At 48.9% G+C, this 22700-nt stretch overlaps 1 protein-coding gene and 1 long non-coding RNA gene across 2 annotated transcripts in view; both read right to left on the bottom strand.

Annotated features, from left to right (window-relative positions):
* Window positions 1–8687: 8687 nt before the first annotated feature.
* LOC123651215 lies at window positions 8688–12315 on the bottom strand. Its single transcript, XR_006739768.1, has 2 exons — window positions 10939–12315; window positions 8688–10823 (listed from the first exon to the last, which is right to left on the bottom strand). It is a non-coding gene; the product is annotated as an uncharacterized LOC123651215 (long non-coding RNA).
* Window positions 12316–17256: 4941 nt separating this feature from the next.
* The window catches only part of WDR70 (WD repeat domain 70), a 163590-nt gene continuing 158146 nt past the window's right edge, over window positions 17257–22700 (bottom strand). The window contains exon 19 of the mRNA XM_036410445.2: window positions 17257–17442. Coding sequence (XP_036266338.1) covers window positions 17355–17442 — 88 coding nt within the window. The 3' untranslated portion in view covers window positions 17257–17354. The remainder of the gene's footprint in view (window positions 17443–22700) is intronic.

The raw sequence follows: 22700 nt of genomic DNA, 5'->3' as shown, positions 1-22700 counted from the left end.
GGGTGGGGCGTGCGGGAGGCGGCCATCAGTGATTCTCTCTCATTACTGGTGTTTCTCTCTCTCCTTCTCCCTTCCTCTCTGAAAGCAATGAAGATATGTAAAAGGAAATAGAGAAAGGACACACAGAAGTCTTGGCACTGCTGGTAAACTTTCTGTGTCTCTACTCACAGTTTCCTCCTGGTCTCCCCTTTCTCACGCCATCACTAAAGCCAACCTCCTCTTAAAAACAACAGCAACAAACACCTCCCCACCCTTCCAGCGTGTCTTCTGGAGACACATGGACTTCCTACTCAGGGAAACAGCCTCAGGCAGGCCATTCACAACCCAAACCTTCACCGCCACCCCCAGGAGAGGCAGGCGGCCCAGCAGCCTGGCGGGAGATGACCAGGAGGGAGGGACAGGTCAGAGAGGAGGCGATGCTGAGAGGAGAGGCCACAGGCTCCAGGAAACCAGGGAACCAGCACGTGAGGAACAACGATAGGCGGAATCGATTATTTCAATTTGGGAAATCCTTTCACGTGGTGTATGTCGGGAATTTTAACCCGCCTGCTGCTCCGAGCTTGTGCCTCATTCATTCAACTAATTATTAGGCATCTATCTGCTGCCAATGAAAGATTTAAAGATAAAGCCCTAACCAGAGGGGCTCTCAGATTAGAAGGACAGACATAGACGTTAAAATACAGGTGCCGAGGGCAGTAATAAGATTCCGTCTGTGACGGGTGGTTTGAGTCCAGACAAGAAATACAGCTGTCTGGGGGCAGGGCAAGGCCTCAGGGCCGGAAGAGTGTCTGGCCTCCTCTCCCTTTGGGCCTGCGCCTCCTGGATCACTGACTCCAGTCCCGCTCCGTCAAGGCCCTGCCTGCCCCGCTTTCCTTCTCCCGTGAAAATACTCCCCCTCCCCTCCCCAGGACACCTGCTTCCCGCAGGGGCCTCACTGGGACTGAAAAGGCCTCCAGACCAGCATTTCCGAAGCCACCCCGTTGACCACTCGGGAGGAAAGGAGGGAATGCACACGTTGGTCCCTCACCGGAGAGAACACACATCAGCATGTTAGACGTGGCGCTGAGGAGGCCTGCAGGGGAAGCGCCAGTTTGATTCTGGCCAGCCTAGCCACTCATACTCTGCTTGACCGAGGAATCCTGTTTACCTCTCATAGCAGATGGGACACAAAATGGAAAATGGCATTTTAGCAGCAAAGGAATGACTCTCCCATGGAGGAATCGAAGACATCAGGAGCTAAGGACCAGGCGCCCTTGGCCTGAAGGACCTGACCAATGGCCAGCGTGTTTGCTTCCATGCAGCAATTGGGCTGGTCCAGCCCACCTCAGCCTCGTTCATCTTCCTCCCTGAGCGTGAGCTGAGGCAGCCAACCCTCCCCCACAGCCCTCCTTCTCCACCATCTACTCTACCCTACGCCCAGCGGCTGGCTGCCACCATTGGCAATCCCTGGGTTGGAAGACACTCCAAGGCACTTTATTGATGCCACACACACAGAAGACTCGGCCATCACGGTCATCACTAGTGCTGTTTATCAGTAGTGGCCGACCCCTTCCACTCGCGGCCACGTGGTGAGATGACACGTTGCGGTCCCTTGTGGTTGACAGAGCCAGCGGCTGGACAAAGGATGTGCAGAAATGGCAGGTCTTTCTTCTGAGCCTCATTCCATTGCCATGACCAGCCTCTTGAGAATCTCTCTCTTTTCCTGAAGGACAGCAACCTGCGATACTCCAGAGGGTGGCTATGAGGGATGAACAGAGCCCCTCCCTCCACTGACAGCCATGACAGAGTGAGACACCGCCCTCTGTGATGGGAGCCACTGAGACCTGGGGGTGTTTGTTACTGCAGCATGGCTGGGCCTATCCTGACAGACACAAGCTTTTATTAGGATGAAGCATGCCATGGGCCATGAAGGGAATGAGGCCAGCCCGCAGCGGCCGGGAGAGGGGCAGCATAAAGGCTCACGGGATGGGGCAGTGGCAGCAGAGGCAGACAAGTCTGATCACGTCTTCGGGGCCACGTTAGGGATTTCAGGCTTCATTTGGAACCAGGCAGAAAGCCATCAGGGGTTTAAAGAATAGGAGTGGCCGGATGTGGCTGGAGATTTTAAAGGACTTAAAGGACTGTTCTGGATGCTTTGTTGAGTCCAGACGACAGCGGGGCAGAAGGAGATCAGGGAGACCAGCGAGGCCATGGTCCAGGTCCACATGAGCTTGCCGGTGACCTGGACCGGAGTCAGCTGGGGTAGGACTGGGCATGACGAGGGAGAGAACGGGAGAGGACCCAGGGTGACCAGACAGCACCGAGGCTGGAGCTACAGCCCGACAGCCGTGGCATCCCTCAAAGACCAAGCTGTGTGTGTCTGTGGGGGAGGGCTGGAGCCTCGTCCTGAGCCTTTTCTGGGGGAAGGCCACCGAGGGGGACAGCCGCTCCCTCCTGACGCCCAGCTCTGGGCCAGGCCGGAGCGGTGCAGACAGGGACCGAGGGAGCGTGCCAGGCCCCGCGGCTGGAATGCCATTAAAAGTGTGCGTGCCAGGCCGGCTGGCTCCCGCTCAGCACGATCTGCCAGTGCTCCCTCTGACAATGTTTAGCATGAAGTAAAAAGTATGGCTTTCAGATGAGACCACGAGGAAGATTCTTGAGCAAATATGGCCAAAGCTTCTCTGCAGAATGCTGGCGAGGCTGGGATTCCACTGCCTCCAGCCTCTTTTTCCGTCCGGCCTTCCCGGGCCTGCGAGGAGGTCCAAGCAGACCACGGCCCTGGCCACCACTCCCCTGCCCGCACCCCTCCCCCTCCCCCTCCCCCCTCCCCTACCCCTACCCCCACCCCCAACTCTGCTCACTGCTGCCATAGCAATCTTCCTCATCCTCCCCCGCCCTCCCCTACTCAGATCCCCTCCACCGTCCTCACCCTAGGCAGATCCCTCACTGCCCAGCAGAGCCTCCACAGTTCGTTTCAAACACATCTTTTTTCTCGTTTTCTTTTTGTCCCCCAACCTCTGCCCCCAGTCGTTAGGGGTGACCTCCAGAACCTCACAGAACACAATGCGGTTTTTATGCTTTTCACGGCTGAGCCTGGCCCAAGCTTTTCTCTCCTTGGGGAATGAGGTCCCTCGTTTCTGGAGCACTCCAAGTCCTCCCCAGTCCTCCCTCACTCTGGAGCACTCCAGTCCTCCCCATCCCTCTTCACTGTGGTCCTGCAGCCAGCCATGCTCCTCAGGCGAGGACAGGCTGAGGACCTGGCGCTTTGCTTGTGGTGATCACACACTGATCTACGTGCTCTGAGGGGTGAGGGGCCCTTGATGCAGGGCCACGTCTGGCTCCTCTGAATCCTGGAGAGTCCCAAGAAGGTGCCTTCACCGGTAGCGGATGCTCACAAAGCAGCTGCATTTGCCAGGACTTTGGTTCCAAGTAACAGAAACTCAGCTTCAGCTGCTGTGCACAACGAGAGAGAACTGAGTGCCTCACATCCTGGGGTAGGCTGGCTTCAGGAAAAGCGGGATCCAGGACAGGAAGTTCTAAGCGAAAGGAACATTGAAGGTCTTTATGGAGAAGTATTCTGGATGTATTTGAGTTGCTGATTGGGCTGGAATGCCGGTCGCCAGGGAGAGAATGACGTGACCTGAAGTTCAAGATACAGACAGGCCAGATCATGTGGAGTCTTGAAGGTCAAGATGAGGAATCTGGGCTTCCCCCGAAGAGCACAGAGATGCCCTGGAGAGTTGTAAGCTAGAGGGTATGTTCCAAGTGGCTAGCCAGAAAGATCACTGGAAGCCACGCGGCGATTGCACAGAGAGGTGGAGGCGTGGGTGCAGTGACACCAGTCAACAGACAAGGGTTGTGGTCCAAGGCAAGAGAGGATGGTGGCTGAGGCCCGACGGTGGCCGTAGAGAGAGAGAAATATGAGAGGACTGGAGAGATACTTAAGACATGGACCCCTTAGGACAGTGGTTGGCAAACTCATTAGTCAACAGAACCAAATATCAACAGCACAACGATTGAAATTTCTTTTGAGAGCCGAAAACCGACTTCTACACATGGGCCACGAAGTTGCAATCGCACTGGACGTGCATGCCCACAAGTGGTATTTTGTGGGAGATCCACACTCAAGGGGCCAAAGAGCCACAGTGTGCCGACCACTGGCTTAGGATGTGGGCACAGACTGGGTGTGAAGGAGAGAGAGGGAGCCGGCTTATACACCAGACATTTTCTCTCTGGGGCTGCTGCTCCAATGAACCCCAACCTCCAGGCGAATGAAGGGAGTCTCCGAGAGGCTCAGGGCTTGTCAGATCAGAGAGCTAGAACGGGGACTTCCCAGAACCCCAGCTCTTATGTCATCGTTATCTCAGGCACGGAAAGGCACTTGTCCCAGGGCTCATCCTGAGTGCCATCCTCCTCCAGGGAGAGCCTGCGCAGGTCTGATTTCACACACACACACACACACACACACACACACACACACACACACCCCGGAATCCCGCCCGCAGGGGCAGCCACCTGGTGAGGGGGCCAGGGCGAGTGACCTCATGGCCAAAGGCAGCCGCCCTCAGCGCGCCGCCCTTACTCAGTCTCTAATTATAGGAGCGGCACAATGGCAACTGTGCGGAAGCCGGCGGGGGCCTTTGAATCTGAGCTGATTCTGAAAGATAATGTGCATGGAGCTTAACGAGGCCATAAATCTCCGGTGCCCAGAGCAGGCCAGCCAGCGTGTGGGACTCCGGAAGCGGCGGCGAGAAGATGCCTGACCCCTCAGCCCAGCAGTGGGGACGGGGAGGTCACGAAGTTCACGGGCAGGTGTGCACTCCACGCGCGGGAAGGCATTCACGCCCCTGCTCTTCCACCAGCGCCCGCGTGGATAGGCCAGGAGAACGCTGCTTTTCTTTCCTGATGTTCTGGTCTTAATGGCTGCGGTTAAAGAGCTTCCCCAACGCCCCCTGGTTATAGGGGGCCGAGTGTGGAAACCGAGTCTCTGAGAGCACAGGGCCATCGGCCGGTGGCCAGCCTGACCTCGTGTCCTCATTGCCTCCCGGGGAGCGGAATGAAATCTGGTGCTCTCCCATCCCACCTGGGCCGCAGCATCCCCACGACAGATATGCTCCCGCCCATTGGTCCCTGAGTAGCTGTCTAGGGCCGCAGTCTGTGTCTGAGTCAGCCTCCTCTCCCTTATGAATGGCTGCAGAGCTCAGAGCGGCGGGGCTGGCAATTTGGAGCAGCCCCAGAGGCCGGAGGCTCCCTGAGTGAGGTGTGTGTAGGGGAAAGCATCGGACATACAGGTTCCGCACTGCCTGTGGTTTCAGCATCCACCTGGGTCTTGGGGCATATCCCTTGGGGGAGGGGCTGTGAGCCCCACCTGTGAGGGAAGGAGGGGAGTTGGCACAGAGCCTGCCTGCCTGCCTCCCACCCTCTCAGGAAAGCCCGCAGGAGGAGCCAGCATGTGACCCGTTAGCCAGTGTGGGAGAAAGGGGTGTCTCTGGGTGATCATGGGGAGGAAAAGGCAGGACCAACGGGGAGAGCACCCACTGAGCCCAACGAGGCAGTCCCCCAGCTCCCTGTGGGGCAGGCAGGGCAGAGGGGATGCAGGTGCATCACTTTCCTTCCCCCGCCCTTAGCTCTGCCTCCACAGGCTGTCCTCCAGAGGGGAGGACTGGCTCTCCGCTCCCGGCCCTTTGTAATCCAGCATCTGGCCCTGGAGACGGCTCCGGTCCTGCCTGCCCTCCCCTCTGGTCCACCGCGCGGTGTAGAGGAGCCCTGCCTGCTTCCAATAAGACCAACTGGTGTCTCCGAGGCAGAGCCAGGCCTGGAGGAGCCTCCGCAAGCTCCCCTCCGGTTAGCCGCAGGTCTCACCTGGACGGCAGCAGGCAGGCAGGCTCTGTGCCAACTCCCCTCCTTCCCTCACAGGTGGGGCTCACAGCCCCCCCCCCCCCCAAGGGGATATGCCCCAAGACCCAGGTGGATGCTAAAACCACAGGCAGTGCGGAACCTGTATGTCCGATGCTTTTCCCTACACACCTCCTCCCCCAGGGAGCCGCCGGCCTCTGGGGCCGCCCCGAATTGCCAGCCCCGCCGCTCTGAAGGAGAGGCAAACAGGCCGGAGGCAGACAGCACAGAGAGATGCAATGCCAAGGTGTGTTACTGTTGTTAATACTATTGTATTTTAGCTGTACTGCTACCTGCCGACTACAAAGGATTCAACATGTCTCTGGAATAAAAGCCAATGGCTGAAAAAAAAAAATCACATTATCTTAATGTGCGGGGACTGCCCTTCCCCGGCTCCCTCAGGTACAGAGGCCCTCTCCTCCCCGGCTGAGCATGTCCAGCACCATGCCGCAGAAAGGCAAGCGGCTCTGAAAAGAGCACTTCACTTCTCATCTATGTCTAATTTGATTTGACACTAAACACATTTTTTAAAATATGTTTTCATTGATTTTCAGAGAAAGAGATAGGAGGAAAACATTGATGAGAAACATGGATCTGTTGCCTCCTGCTGTCCCGCTCTGGGGATCCAGCTGCAGCCCAGCCACCTGCAGCCAAGGTGGTGAAGGCGCCGGATTCCTCCTGCTCCCATCAGACAGAACAGGAACGCTGTCCACTGTCTTGGAGCCGCGTCCATCACCTCCTGCGTCGGAGTCTCTTGGGACCCTGGGGCCCCAGGACAAATGCAGGTGCCAGGGCGGGCCCGGGGCCTGGCATTTCTAATCCTTATCCCAGGGATGGGACGCAGTCTAATGTTCTAGAATCCCTTTCTCCTGACATTGGGTCGCCCTTGTATGTGGAGAAGCCTGCATCCATAGCAGGCTCTACCCAGAGCCTACAGCAAGTTGTAAGACCCCCCAAGATGCCAGAGGGCGGCGGGAGAAGGGCGGCGTTGATGGCGTTTGGCTTTCAGGAGGGTGCAGGGTCCCGCCTCCCCTTTCCAAAGGACGAGGCTGAGCCAGAGGTCAGCACTGTGGCGGCCACACACGCATCCTCCCCGACAGGCGCTGCCGGGGGCCTGGCCTACACCCCAGTCATGGCCCTGACTTGTGCGGGCTCTCCGGGCGCATTTCCTAGGATCAGATCACTTCCCCTCCGTCCGAGGGCTGGCAGGATGTTTAGGGGCACTGCCCATGCCCGCTGCCATGGGGGCACAGACCTCCCCACCGGGGTTTAGCCACACCTGCTGTTTAAGTCGGGTTAAGTCCCCGGCCCTCGGTTTCTTTAGAAACCAAACAGAAACTCTTTCTCTGCCTGCCTCTCAGGCCCGGAGGAAAAGGCGGGCTTTGCAGGACCCGCGGCCACCCCCGCACACCCCGTGCGAATTTGCAGCCCTGTGGGAAAATCAAGATGGACTCCACCTGCCGCAGCTCACACGCTGGGCCTGCCAAGCGGCAGGGCGAGGGGCAGAGCCAAAGGGAAGCCAGCTGCCCCTTCTAATCCCGCAGGCCTTCCGGGGCCTCGCTCCCTCCTTCCTCACCCAGCCCCGCAGCCTCTCCTCCCACTCAGTGCCCAAGCCCCTGCTGTCCACAGCCCACCTGGCTGAGCCGGAGCCTCTGTGTGCTGCCCTCCAGGCCAGGGCTGTGTGCCTCCCTCCCTCCCTCCTCTCAGAGCAGCCTTGAAATTGGGGGTGGCTTTAAAAAAGAAAAAAGCAAACAATAAAACAGAGATTGAGAGAAAAAGGGAAAGATATCAGGGAGACCAAAGATCAAGAGTGGCCTACAATCAAAACCTTCAAAATCCAAAAGTCTTTCAGCCCTAGCCAGTTTGGCTCAGTTTGGCCTGTGGACCAAAGGGTCCCGGGTTTGATTCTGGTCAAGGGCACATGCCCAAGGTTGTGGGCTCGGCCCCCACAGGAGGCAGCCAATCAATGATTCTCTCATCATTGATGTTTTGATCTCTCTCCCCCCCTCTTCCTTCCTTTCTGAAATCAATAAAAACGTATTTTTAAAAATAGTACAAACAAAAACAAAAAAAACACAACACTAATTTTCATTTCTGGATTCCCAAAGTCTTTATTTTTATTTATTTAGACTAGGGACCAAGCCTGCAACGAGGCACATGCCCTGACCAGAAATCGAACCTGCAACCTTTGGAGCACATGACAATGTGCAGCCAATGGAGCCACTCCAGCCAGGGTCCATGGTCTTTCTTTTTTTTTTTTTTTTTTTAGAACCATCTGAGTTTTAAGCACAAGCCTCACATTAATGAATAGACTCCCATATAACTAATTGCGGCTGAGGAAGCTGGCAAGATAGCATGGAGAGAGTGATTTCAGTTTCCGTGGACTGCGTTAGGAAGACAGAATCCAGGCCCGCCTCTGAAAGCCACTCCGAGGCCGATGGAGGCAGACCAGGCTAAGAGACGGTGAGTCTAGGATTGTGGGGAAACCCATCTTAGCTAGGCCCAATCTATGTCCAACAGAGCAACTGAGGCATCATTCTTTATGGTATCCTGGCCCTTCGTATAACCATCATGGTCACTTACTGGGCATTTAGTGCCCTTGGCCACTGGTTAAGTCTTTTTCTTATATTAATTATCTCATTTAATCTTAACAACAGCCCATGAGTGAAGTATTAATTTCTCAGTTTTATAGTGGGAACACGGAGACTTAAAGAAGTGAAATAGCCTTGCCCAAGGTCACACAGTACATGACACAGCTGGGACCCTCCAATCGATGACTCCCAAGGAGAGTGGAGCGAGGGAACCCGGGCTGCTATCCAAGATCTCTGTTACGGCCCCAGCCCTGCCATGAATTAACAGTGTGCCCGTCCCAGGTGGCTGCCCCTCAGGGCTCCATGGGCTCACACGTGGGGTCCAGAAGAGGGAGGATCTCCAATGTCCCTTCCAGCCCACCAGTCTCTGATTACAACCTCGCTCTTGCCATTATCCCGGCCGCCTTCTGCGCCTCCTCTGGGTTTTGTGACACATGATAGTCTTAATGATAATTGATGGGTGCTCAGGCCTTGGTCTCCTTGGCCTCCCAATTACAACACTGCTCTTCTGGGTCAAATACAGTCTGCTTGATTAGTGTCTGCTCTGCCACTGGCCGCAGCATATAGGCCCACTGAAGCAGAGGTGCGGGACGGCTTGCCGACACCTTCAGAGATAAAGCAGTGACATTTGCATGTGCTGTCCTGTCTTCCCATGTGACCCTCAGAGAAGGGGAAACATGGGAAGCCAACTACACACAAATTATGAGAATAGCATTCATTGATTCGGACTGTTCATGATGACAAAGGTCCTGGAGGATGCACGTGAATCCACGAACACAGCTGGCTAGGGCCACACATCTGGCCCACAGCCCACACTGTCTGGCAAAAGAGATAGTCACCCTGTGGGGTCCAGCAAGCCTTGGAGCTGGACGGAATAAGACCCATGGCCACTGGGGTGGATCAGCAGGAGACTCAGGGCCAACACTAGTCTAGTCTTAAACTTGTAGGTGGGGCACAATGGCTGTAGGGCATTGAGCTGGCAGGGGCCGGATCTCAAAAGCAGGGTTGCACATCTTTGAGGTGAGAAATAAATCCGCCATGGGGTCCTCAGGACCTTCTTGTTGCAGATCAAATACACACATGCGCTGATACAGCATTCCCAGGAGTCTCTGAAAAGCCGCTCCCCCTGCGAGGGGGCCTGGGAAGGAGAAGCCACAATGAGAACATCCATATTGCATTTTGTCGTTTGCAACGGGCTTTCACACCCATGACATCCCCCGAGTCGCCAAGGCTCCAGAGAGCTCAACTTGCCCGATCTGGGGTGGGAACCCAGGTCTCCTGGCTTCAGAGTTTTTCTCGATGCTATGTATCTCTGAATAATAAAAAAAATCCCCCCCCCCAAAAGGAAAAATACCTTATTATTTTTAAAACAAAACAGGGGAAGAAAAGAGTCTCTGTCCTTTGGAGGCAGATGGCTGCTGGCCATTTGTCACGGTTGACTCCCTGTGTTTCATAAACAAGAGGCAGTGGAGTCAAAGGAAAGACCACATGGCACCCAACGAAGTGAACACGATACTTCTTAGTGCTGGGGAGAAATGCGGCAAAGAAGGAAAAGGCAGCATCAAAATAGCCTATGAGAAACGCTGAGGACCGCTTTCCCATTTTTCTAAATTTGGAGAGGTTTCGATGCCGTCACCACAGGCACCAGGAGGGTCAGAGTCCACATGGCCAACAGCGAGGCCAGCAGGAGGTGGACCAGGGTCCCAGCTGGGTTCGTGAGAAGCTGAATCAACCAGGCCAGAGTCCACCTAAGATAACCTTCACCAAAGCCTGAGGAACTTCCCCAGGAGACAGAACCTCTCAAACTCCCAGAATCAAATCCCCGTCGTGGGCAGAGTGTCCTATCTTCTCCCACAGCGGTTCTTATTTATGGGGCTAATATGAATTTGGGCTTGTTTTCTAAGGATATGCCCTTCGCGAACATTCCCTAAGATACTATAATATAATAAATATCTACAAGACCAACTACTATATTCACATTTCATAGCTTGTAAAGTTCATTCATTTTCTCTCTCCCTCTCTCTCTCTCTCTCTCTCTCTCTCTCTTTCTTTCATCTGGATATAAGACTGGGTTGGATGATTAATATTGTCCCCATTCTACTGACGGAGAAACTGAGGTTCCCAGTGTATATGACTTCCCTAAACTCGCACAATTAGTAAATAGCAAAGGAGAAACATGAACCCAAAACTTCTGACTTCATATTTCATGCTGCTTCCAAGACATAGCAATGACTAAGCTCCTTAATGAATGCAGTAAGCTCCCTTCCTCCTATGTTTATCCTTTGCCATGGTTGATCAAGTTCAGAGATCTGAGGAGCAGCACCGGACATCTGGTCCCGTCAGCTCTGCCAGGCAGATCTGAGGGGAGAGGCAGTTGTCAGCCACCACACTTGAAAGTGACCTATAAACAGCAAAAACATCTCAATTCAGCCAAAGAGGACCCTGAATAAAACAAGCTGTGAGGAAAACTTACCTGTGGGGTCCTAACCTCATGGATACCTGAGACTAGGAGGCTGCAGTGCTGGACATCTGTCTGTCCCGAGGATGGGGATAAGACCAAGCAGCTCAGGGAACCACGTCCAACCAAGTCAGCTGAAGGGAAAATGAAATAGCGGCAGCAACTGTGTTGACACAGCAGAACTGGAAAAAGACTATTGCAATGATGTCTTCTAGCTACGATCTCTGAGTTTGTCCCAGTGGTTCCTGACAGCCTGTCCATCCTGTAGAATAAAATCTGTCCTCTCATGCCACCAAGAAAAGCTAAGTGACCTCACTGCCCTAGAACAAAATCTTAAGGAGTCAACCCTCGATAGTCAGAGTACAAGCTGTTTTAGCTGTCTATTGCAGCGCAACAGATTACCCCAAAACTCAGTGGCTTAAAGTAACCACCATAGTAAGTCAAGTCCATACTGACAGTGGAGGCCTGGGGGGTCGGGGCGGGGGGCGGGGGAGAGACAGGACTCTAAACTTCGATGCTGGACCTTGAGAGTCTTCTTGTGGGTTTCTTTTCTTATCCTGAGCCCTTAATGAGCTGTGATGTGCGGCCATGTGGAGCTCGCATCTGTTCCCAGGAGCCTCACAAACCGCCACAAACTGGGGGGCTTAAACAACAGAAACTGAGTCTCTCAGCATTCTGGAGGCTGGAAGTCTAGTCAGGGAGTGAACATGGCCATGTTCCCTCTGCAGGCCCTGGGCAAAGACCCTTCCTTGCCTCTTGGAGCCTCTTGTGGATGTCAACAATCCTTGGAGGTCCTTGACCTAGAAGCTTCATCACTCCAATATCTGCCTCCATCTTCGCTGATCTTTCTCCCTCGGTGTGTGCGTGTCTCTCTGTCTTCACACGACCTTCTTATGAGGACGCCAGCCATGGGACTTAGAGCCCACCCTACTCCATTATGACTGCATCTATAACTTAACTAATTGCATGTACAAAAGCTCAAATAAGATCTCCTTCTGAGGTTCTGAGTGGGCAGGAATTTTGAGGGAATACTATTCAACCCAGTATACTTGGAATATTTCCCAAAATCATCTTTGTCCTCTCCAGCTGCACATCCACTGATAAGGTAACTATTATAAAAGATTATAACAAGTCTATTATCAAAGCAAATATGAATCATTCTTTTTACTCCTCCATAATTCCACCTTGGTAACCAATTCTAAGAGAATGGTTAATATAGGAGTTACTTCTATATTGAGTAGCCTCTAAGATTATATGAGGCTTATAATAATGTAGAAAATTTACATGTTTGTGTAACAAGTGAAAAATATACAATTTTAATAGATATAATTGTTTTAAAAAGAACAGTAAATAAATCTCAAAATTATACATCAAAGAAAAAAATGGGAAGTGAAGTATTGGCACTGTCTGTATATGGATGAATGAATGACTTCTGCCCTTTAGGTGGTTCCTATGATATATTTCGCATCACAAACAACACAATTTCTTATAATGGCAATATCACTTCGTTTTCTCACTAATCTGCAATTTGGGCAGGGCTCAGTAGGGGATGGCTCATCTCTGCTTCATGCAACAGCAGCTGATGTGACTCAACTGGCCCCGAAGGATCTGCTTTCCCCGGGCACTCAATAACTCGCTGGTGCCGGCCGTTAGCCGGGAGTTCAGTTGGGGTTGCTGGCCAGGCCCTCAGTTCTCCTCCCAGTGGGCCTCTCCCTGTGGCTACTATGGTGCCAGGGTGACAAGACCAGTGTTCCAAGAGAAAGGAAGTGGAACCTGCAAGTTTCTTAGTGCTTGGCCTGACAATGAGCACAGCACTGGGCACGCTATCACAGAGCCTGCTCAGATTCCAGGGAGAGGGTGGGGGGGTGATCCTCTTATGTCAAAGAACCTTGGCCATCTTTAATTTACCATGAGAAGTTAACATTTTCCCAATTTTCTTTAATGACTACTATCACAAATGGGGCCATGTAAAATACCTTTAAAATGTTTTTAATTTAAAAATTTAAAACACCAATATGAACTCTGTTCATCCATAAAACGACTTCAAGTAGCAAGTTTTTCTTCTCTTTGCCCTCAAAGCTCCTTCTCCACCTACATATCTTTACATACACACAAACACACACACACACACACACACACACACACACAATCTCTCATATTTGGGCACTTTGCTCCTGGCCTGCTCTTCTCTCAGTTTTCTGGTGAGAATATTAAGGAAAAATAAGAGTACTGGTCATGGTGATTTGATACTTTTCAAAAGGTGTCTATTAACAACTCTCCATTTTCTGATCTCCTCATGTACAAGAAGACTGATGAATGAGTGAAGCTCACCAGCTCTCAAGGGCTACTGACCAGCTGTGTGTGTACATCTAAGCATCTAAGCAGGCACCAGTTGCCTTCCCTCCCTCCCACCACATCTAACTCAGTGGTCATTAAACACCAAGGGGTTCACCGTTACTTGATATGGTCATATTGATTCTGAAAAGCTTTTCTCAAATTAGCACGTCTCATTTTGCACTTAGATTACCTAAACAAGTGCCCATCTTAGGATGCTGCCTTCATGGATCATGACCTCTGCTTTTTTTTTTTTTTTTTTAATATATTTTTATTGATTTTTTACAGAAGGAAGGGAGATAGATAGAGCTAGAAACGTTGATGAGAGAGAAACATTGACCAGCTGCCTCTTGCACACCCCCTACCGGGGATGTGCCCGCAACCAATGTACATGCCCTTGACCGGAATCTTACCTGGGACCTTTCAGTCTGCAGACCGACGCTCTACCACTGAGCCAAACCGGCTTCGGCGTGACCTCTGCTTTTTTATGGAACAGAAGGCTAACAACCTTTCAAAGGATAATATTAAGGTCTGACTACAAAGCAATAAGATTAACTGCCTAAGATGAAATGGGAACCAGTGTGTCAGAGTTTTTCATAGTTTGTTTTGTTTGGTAGTGTGTGTTGTGTGTGTGTGTGTGTGTGTGTGTGTTGGGGGGGGAGGGGAGGGGAATGCCTTAGTTTTCAAGTCTGAATGGCCCAATTCTATACAATCCTCTTGGGAGATGCTAGGCGTGCTAACAATACCCAATACCCCAGAATTTTAACTAATGCTATGGATCCTCTACAGAAAATGTATATGTATAAGAGCATAAGCAAGTATGCTGCACACTTTGGGGGCTTCAGCAACACCCTCTGAGGTTCAGAAACCCCCACACTAGAGAGAGCTCTGATCTTTGGTAACTCGGGCCAGGAGGTGAGTGCCTGAAGATGTCATGGTGGCTTAGCTCCATGCCAGAAACACACACAACCGTCTACAATCCCGCTTCTTCCCTGAGCCATCACAACAGTAACAACAGTGATGTGACTAAATCCCAACAGAGAAAGGCAAAGCAGCCTGGGTACAAACCAGGGTTAGGTATTAGTGTTCCTCCTGCCCACACACAAGGCAGAAATGCTTCCTATTTCCGGTGCTCTGTATCCTCTCCTCCTGCTTCCCTGTCCCTCTGCTCTCTCTGCCAAATGCTGAATGAGCACCTTTGAAAGCCCTCTCTCAGGGCCAGGGGTCTAGGACTACACACGTGAATAAATTCTGGTTCCCATCATTCATTAAACAAATTCATTGAATATTCTCAGAACCCAGTGCACTTTAGTTTTCACAAACTACGTCCCACAAGCATGCACATATGCACATTTTTAATGTGACTCAAAAAAAGGCGACAGTGGAGAGGTACTAAGCAATTGTGAGGGCAGAGGAGGGCAACTGTCTTCCAGGGTGGGTCATGGAAGGGGAACTGGCCCCCCTATTTTAAAAAAAAAATAGGCAGACAAGGAAGGAAGAAGGGACAACATGTGGAAAGGCATTCAGGCGCCAAAAAACATGGTTCTGTCTGGTTCAACGTGGCTGGACCTAGGAACCATGTGCAAGATCAGCAGGGGGGCAGGAGTTTGGGCAAGAAAGGAAAGACAGGGAGAGACCAAATCTTGACTGTCCTAAGTGACATGCAAAAAAATAAAATAAAAAATTTTAAAAGGCAAACTACTGTGATAGGTTTGGGTTTCAGAAAGCTAACTCTGATGCATTAGGTGAGGACCAAATGAAAAACAGGAAGATCAGTTGGAGGGCGTCTCCTTGGGAGGGATGAAAGGGGTCCAAATTCTAACAGGGCAGCAGGGAAAGAAATGAAGGTCAAATATAAGAAATTCAGAAGACAGCATGAATAGAAGCTGGCAAATGATTAAATAAGGGGGAGCGGGGAAGGAAGGGGTCATTATGATGATTTCCAGGTTCCCTATTTGAGCCAAGAGCAATGTAGTTGACCAAGACGGGAACTACGAGGCTGTGTGAGGTACGGTAATGAGGCCTGAGGGTGCGAGGCATTTGAGGGCCTTGAGAGACGTCAGTCTTGGTGATGCAACTACCGGTCAAATGAGCACCACTACTTGCCCAGCCCCGGTTCGAAGGTCCTCGCTCACCAAAATCGAGACTGGAATACTTATGGGTATTTTGCCAATCTTGTGTGGAGAAAATTAATTTTTTTCTAAATCTCTCTCAAGTGAGAGAGATCATGCCCAGCATGAAAAGGGCCACTTGTGTTGTGGGTAACAATGAGGAAATCATCTTCGTGCAGAATTTGCTTTTCTCTCCCCTTATGTCATCGCAGACTCCGCCAAGACCCCTACGATCAAGTTTTACTCCTCCCTCCAACCCTTCCCTGTAACTTCCTGGCTGTACAAGAGGAATACTTCCATATGGTGCAATGTTTATGTTGAGCCGGGGGGAAATATGAAATGTTTTCAGTAAATTTTATCCAAGAAGCAATAAATTTACAAATTCTAAACAGCTGGAATAAAATATTGGTCTGTAATTGGTTGGTTTGGATGAAGGTACTTACACAAGAATAGGAAACTTGGGGCAGTTAATTACTGATGCTTAGGGATCTTGCATGTCTTCATACAGCGCTCCCTATGTGATCTCAGACAGATTATTTGCTTTCGTGAGCCTCTTTATTCTCATCTGTAAAGTGGGTTTAACAATTGTACCCACTTGGGGGCTATGGGGGTGTAAGGATGAAGTGAGCTAATGCAGGTAAAGACTTCAGAATAGCAGTCATCAGCTAGTAGGTAGGTACTCAGCAAATGTTCGTTCTTCCTCTTGTAACCTATAAGCTATGTGACAAGGGATGAGGGAGCTCAAAGGAAAAAGGGCAGAATAGTAGATGAGAATGATGGTTTTTAGGACTTAATCTACGGAAGGATGCCAATACTACCCAGAACTGCCAAGGTAAGAAAGCTGTGTCTGGGCATTAAAAAAGATTTTGGGGAAGGGGTGTTATGTAAAGCCCATAGAAGCATAACCATGTGCTTTGGATCATCACTCACTTTTGTAATTATTTAATTCACTAGACAAATGAGAGCAGGAAGGCGGGAGGAAGGGCCTGAAATGCCGGAACTGTCCAGCAGGAATGCTCTGACCTGCAGGACTACCCATGTCTGTGGGAAAGCGGTCCACAGGACTGTATTCTATTGGCTCGTAATTACTTTGGACAAACTGCCACCTTTTGTTTTAGTTTTCTAGTCACTACAGCACAAGGGTCTTTCAGAATGACTCTTAATGCCTTCTCCTTTCATAGCTCTTACATTTACCAAGCATTTCTACACCCAACTTAACACTGATCAAAACCAGGCACCGTAGATATCCTTACTCTATTTTAAAACAGCAAATATTGAGTGTATATTTACTGTGTGCCAGGTACTATGCTAACCACTCTACAAGGAGTCTCATCAAATCCTTTTAACAAAGCTATGAGGGCAGTACGATTATCATCAGAGGCCAGAAGAACAGGTCTTCCAAGGTGACCCAGACAGAAGGAGCAGAGGCAGGACTTGAACTCACACGGGTCTTACTCAAAACCTGCTTCCTAGCACCTAACCACCAGACTCTGCTGTAGAAGGGTCACCAGATGCATGTTCTTTCCTCGTGCGGCAGTGCTTTGGTCTGAACGCAGCCTAATTATTTATACAGTTATGTAAACAACTGTTGTGATATTACACAGAAGTAGCAAACTCTTTGATGTCTGTTTCCACATTCCGCTGCTAGGACTGCTCAAGATGTACATCCCAATGGACATCCCCTTCCCCCAGGTTATGAGAATCTGCACAAGACCAATGGTTGAATAAAGTTTCCAAATACCTAAAGTACTCGGTAATAGGTTAAGAATCTGTTTCTGATTTACTTATAATACAGTTTAATAGTTGTAGATAAGAAAATATAAGCATTAAATTTTAGGGAAGGGTAGCTACCTATATTTTAAATGTTTCAATAAGGCAAAGAACAAAATCTGTTCAAAAAATGTATTTTTCATTACATTAAAAATAAAACAAAAAACCTGTCCAATACGCTTCCCCCTCATGCAAACAGCTCTCATATGCAATTCTTCAGATTTTACGTTTTTTCCATTCTGGCTCATTCTTTGCTTCCTCATCATCAGATTCAACTTGTGCAAACATGGCTTTGGGCTGAGTCCTAAAAGAAAGTTAAAGAGAAGAGGAAAAGGTAGTTGGCAAGTGCTTATTAGATTAGACTCTACTTTTCATCGAGTGGAGGCACATTTGGGAAATCAATTACACTTCAATTACTAAATATCAATCGTTACATTTCTGGCAAAGAAAAGAATAATGAAAACTCAATCATGTTCAAGAAAAGAGCCAGAGTCTTTCAGAGGGTTTCCTCTGTGGTCAACTGTGGATGCTGCCCTCTCCTTGAATAAAACAAACGAGTCAAGTTCGGTGGATCCTCGCATACCCATAACCACCCTCCACTCAAACTCAGGCTAATTGGAATCATTTGGGAGGACAGATTACTAGTACAGTCACCAAGCAAGAATATACAAGCTCTTTATTTATAGCTCTGTGGCTGTCCCTAGACTTAAGTAGTCCAAACACATGTTGATAACAGTACTCATGGATGGGAGAATTTGAGTTAACAGTTATTTTATCTAATGAGTTTAAAATAGTAGATAACATATAGAGTAATTTGAGCACTGCCAGCACAAGCAAAACAAACAAAAAGACATTTCCTCCAGCACTCAGATCAATGCGTGGGAAGGTCACGCATTTGGGGGAGCATCATAGAGAATTCTACTGATGGACTGGCAACTTTTGCATGAGGACCCTCTGTGCTTTGCAATCATACCTGGTCCAATGACACCCCTTTTTACACTGAAAGTAATTTTTTTTGAAAGTCAAGTGGTTGCAACTTGTGCCCCTTTGGGTCAGCTACTGCTGACTTCTTTTTAAAAACAGCTCTATCAAAGTTTAAGGAAACATGAAAGCATTATATCAGAAGAGGATATATTTTAGCTTAAATCTTTGTTTAGACTTCAATTCATTATATGAGGTAATTGCAGAATGGTCAATGTAATATCAACAATGATAACTTCTTTTATTTGGCAAGTGGAGCAGGTTAAGACCTTATATTGTGTCTTGCTGTTTCTTATCCTGGGGAAGAAGTACACAGCATACATGTTCATCCTGGTGTTGTTCTGACGTGAGCCACGTACATTTCCCCATGCGTACATTGGTCACAATCCCATCTCTCCAATTACGTCACCCATGTACCTAGAGAGCCCACGCTGTCCCCATACGCAGTCCAGTTGAGAAAACTTCTGTTGTCACTCCCAGACACTGTTACAGCATCAACAATAGCCATGCTCTAACCATTCCAAAGGCAGCTGCAGGTTTTCATAGGTTGGGAGATATCGAATTACTAGAAAGCAGGACCCAGGCTTTCTGACATGCAATCGGTGCTTGTTACATACTGAGTCTCCTGGAAAAGACAGTGACTGCGCAGGTACAAACAAACCCGTAGAGGAATAAGTTTGTCTGGTTTAAAAAAATCCTTTGAATTCGCTATTTAATCCAAGAGGAAAACAAAAAGAAGGCGGTCTTCTACAGATATCTGGCAATGCTCATTGATTTTAGCTGTAATGAGACTTAAGTACTAAGAAGTGGCAATGCTGCTTTTTTGGATAGAAAGAAAGAAAATGAACAAAAGATCACAGGAAGAAAATGTAAAGCTTGAAAAGGTAATTTCCGTTAACTACTATAGTAGTTCTTCTTTTCCAGTCCACCTACTTCTGAAAGCATTTCTAGCAGACTGGGGCAAACACAAAAGGGCACAGCTTTAAGCAGGGTAGAGGTGGAGCAATGACCTAGAAGAGGCTCATGGGACATTCTGGAGGATGTAAACAGGCTATCATCTTCACTGAAGTGGTGATTATGCAGACAAATACATTTGTCAGGATGGGAAATGGGTGCTTTTTGTGTTTTGTTGTATGTAAATTATACCTCAATAAAGTATATGGAAAATCAAGACAAACCAGTGAGGTAAAGGTCAAGAACCAAGGAATTCAAGGGTATGTAACTGAGCACAAAACTGGGCACTGAACCGCCTGGCAGCCAAGACAAAAGGACTAAATTTGTTTTTCAAAGGAGATACCTTTTCCCCTCCAGCACTGACCTCAGCACAATTCACGGAGTAAATTTTCACAACATGGTCACTGATACTTCCAACCACACACTTGCTACTCCCCTTTCCTCGATGGCTACTTTAACTTAGGGGATATTAACCTGTTTGAAGGTGGGATGGTCCTCTTTGTGAAACACCACAAAATTTATTTTAAATTCCACTTTTAAATAACAATATCGTCAGAAAAAATGGCCATATTATGTGTGTGCGATATCAAATCATGACACTTAACTTGCATATACCCATGCACCCCTTCCCCAAATTGCCAAAATCAGGGCATAAACCAGCGTCCGAATTTCCCAGCAATCACCTATTCTCTTGTTTTGTTGGCCAAGTAGGGAAAATTGAGTGTGAGAACTAGGCTGCTTTCGATACATGGTGCTTGCAAAACTGCATATCCGTACACAATGAAGGAAGAAAGTGGGCCCTTACCTTACACCAGATACAAAAATTTACTCAGAATGAACCTAGAGCAAAAACTATAAAACTGCTAAAAGAAAACATACGGGAAATGTATCCCACTACTTCAAGACAGCATTTCCATTACCTACCCATTCCCTGCCTTCTATTATATTTAATCAGTTCCTGCAGAATTCTATGCTTCCTTTCTCAAGAGACAGGAAATCATCAATTCAAAGTTACAGCCTCATGGCTTATCTCAGCCCCCAAAACAAAAGCCTATGGAGGGATCAAAGTGAAGAAAAAGAAAAGAGGAGGAGCATTTCATTAAGCAATGGCAACGGTGCAATCACTGTAGGCGCTCACCGGTTCCTGACAACCAGCTGTGGACCCCCTTTATTGAAATCAGCTTCATCCAGACTACTGTGTGATTGGCTTATTTAATAAAATCTGCAGGAACTGTTCATCGGAAACTTAAAACATACAGAAGGCTGATGGGAAACTTGTTTTCCAGTTTAACTCATTTTGAATAGTAAACTTTTTTCACTTGACTATATATGTCAACTTGTTTACTAGGGTTACCAAGAAAAGAAGAGCAGATTAGATATCAGCATGATTTTAGACACTAACCATTAAATAAACTAACCAGAGGAGGGCTGCAGGGTCTTTGTTTTGTTTTAGCTTCGGTAAACTCTGCATTTGCTAAGTTACTATTTCATATCTATCTTACCGAATAATAGACAAACATGTAAATTGACCTTATCTCCGCTATGCCCACAGCCAATCAGAGTGAGTATGCAAATTAGAAGGCTAAGATGGCGGCCACCCAGCTGCTCCAGGTGCAGAGTGACCAGGCGGGGCAGGACACCTGCTCTGAGAGGGAGGGTGGGGAACGAAGGGATCTATAGGAGCAGAGTGCTGCAGTGAAGACAAGACTGCAGGCTCCGGAGTCTGCAGCGAAGATGAAGATGGCAGACTCTGGCCAGAATCTGCAGGGAAGACGAAAATGGCAGACTCCCTCCGGGCTCCACGTGTGCCAGTGGCTCGCTTCCACCTCCCGAGGAAGCCACGTGGCTCCCACAGAAGCGGCAGGCAGCCTACTGCACGCACTATCGCACGATGGGCTACTAATGCAAATATAAAGCTTAAGCAAATGCCTCTCTCAGCGTTATAAATTATCAGGTCCATTGTGCTAATTAACTTCCCCTTGGAACACCTAAAAACTGAGTTCTCAGCGTGGTCTGCAGGACGCGAGGCTCTGCAGCTGTGTGCTACAGAAAGGGGACAGAAGCCCGGAGAGCCCGACGCCTGCAGTGCCACCCCAAAGGAGCTTCGTGCAGAACAGCGGGGCATGGATGAGCTGTCCCCGCAGCCTGCCAGAAGGGCCCCACCGTGTGCCAGGGCTGCCTGCTCCGGGGCTGACCCCCGGCGGGGCCTGTCATGCCTCCGCCGCGCAGGCCACCGGGAAGCCGCAAGTGCTGTCAGCTGCAGTGAAAGGTCCCCGGGTCAGGCTCCTTTTAATCAGGGACTTTCTTCTGGTATGATTCACCCAGAAAGCTACCCTGAGCTCCAGGGCAATAAAATGGGTATGAGGGGAAATCCCTTGTAATATCTAGTCATCAGTATGTGAGCACAAACCACAAGCTTCTTTGGCTCGTGGCCCATTGTTTATTATAAAGGAAAACCTCAAAGCCAAAGCCAATTACAGCCATGACTTGACAATCGGACACACTTGTTAACCCTGTTAGAATGAACACAGTCCAGATGCACTCTGACCTGACCCTCACAATCGCAGAATTATTAAGACTCAATAAGACTTTGACCAAAAGATTCCACTTGAAATGGTCCCTTCTTTCTGGTGAAGAGCTAATCAAAGACCGTTCTTAAAAAACATATGAGGGACACATGAAAGGTAACAAGATGTTTCTAGGTTAAAAAACAACAACAAGAAAACCCTATTTTCTTCAGGAAACAGACAATAACATTTTGGAAAATAGATAACATACCCCAGACTCACTAAATAGGACAAACTAAACCACAGCAGTCTCTATGAGAGCCAAAGACTGGATGAGGATGGAGAAAGGGACTTAAATGAAACCCGCGGAAACTGGAACAAAAAGGGGTGGGCGTGAAGGGAAAAGAGAGAGAAAGAAAAGCAAAAGAACCTTCTAAAATCATTGTTAGCCACCTTACCACAAAGTAGATAAAAAAAAATTAGAATGATTAAATCCTTGAAGAGCACACTGAGACCACCTGGGTATCTTGGTGCCCTCTCTAAGCTCACATTTATAAAGCATGTAACTGTGTGCGCCACGACTTCCATTTGGAAACACATATGAAAGCTGGCAGTACGGTAGCCCTACGCTCTCACTTCTGGGACGGGAAATGGTCTTGGCGAAGGTAAGCAATTCTCTTCAGAAGCAGCCCAGCACTTCTGCTTCCTAGACCAGGATGGCCGACAACAACCTTTCTGGTGTCACTACTGCTCACTTTTCCTGTGAGTATTCTCGATTGCTTTTTGATGAGAGGCCATGCACTGCGGTGTCAAACGCAGAAGTTTGACTCAGAAGCCAGACCACTGTGTCAAATTCCAGGGCTGCCACCTGCAACCTATGTAGCTCTGATCAGGTTAGAAGCCTCAATGTCCTCATCTGTAAAATGGGGACAATAATGTCGCTTACCTCATTTGACTGCTGTGAGGATTCAATGAAGGATAGATAACCTTTCTAAACAAGCCTGATATGATAAAGTATAAAAATGTCATTATTACTATTACTTACCTTGCTTTGATTATCACCTGTTCCTCCATATATGTATATTTTTTAAAAGTTATATTTAAAATATATTCAATAAAA

This window comes from Pipistrellus kuhlii, unplaced genomic scaffold (genome assembly GCF_014108245.1).
Source record: "Pipistrellus kuhlii isolate mPipKuh1 unplaced genomic scaffold, mPipKuh1.p scaffold_m20_p_4, whole genome shotgun sequence".
NCBI lineage: Eukaryota > Metazoa > Chordata > Mammalia > Chiroptera > Vespertilionidae > Pipistrellus > Pipistrellus kuhlii.
This window is presented reverse-complemented; position numbering and strand designations above follow the sequence as displayed.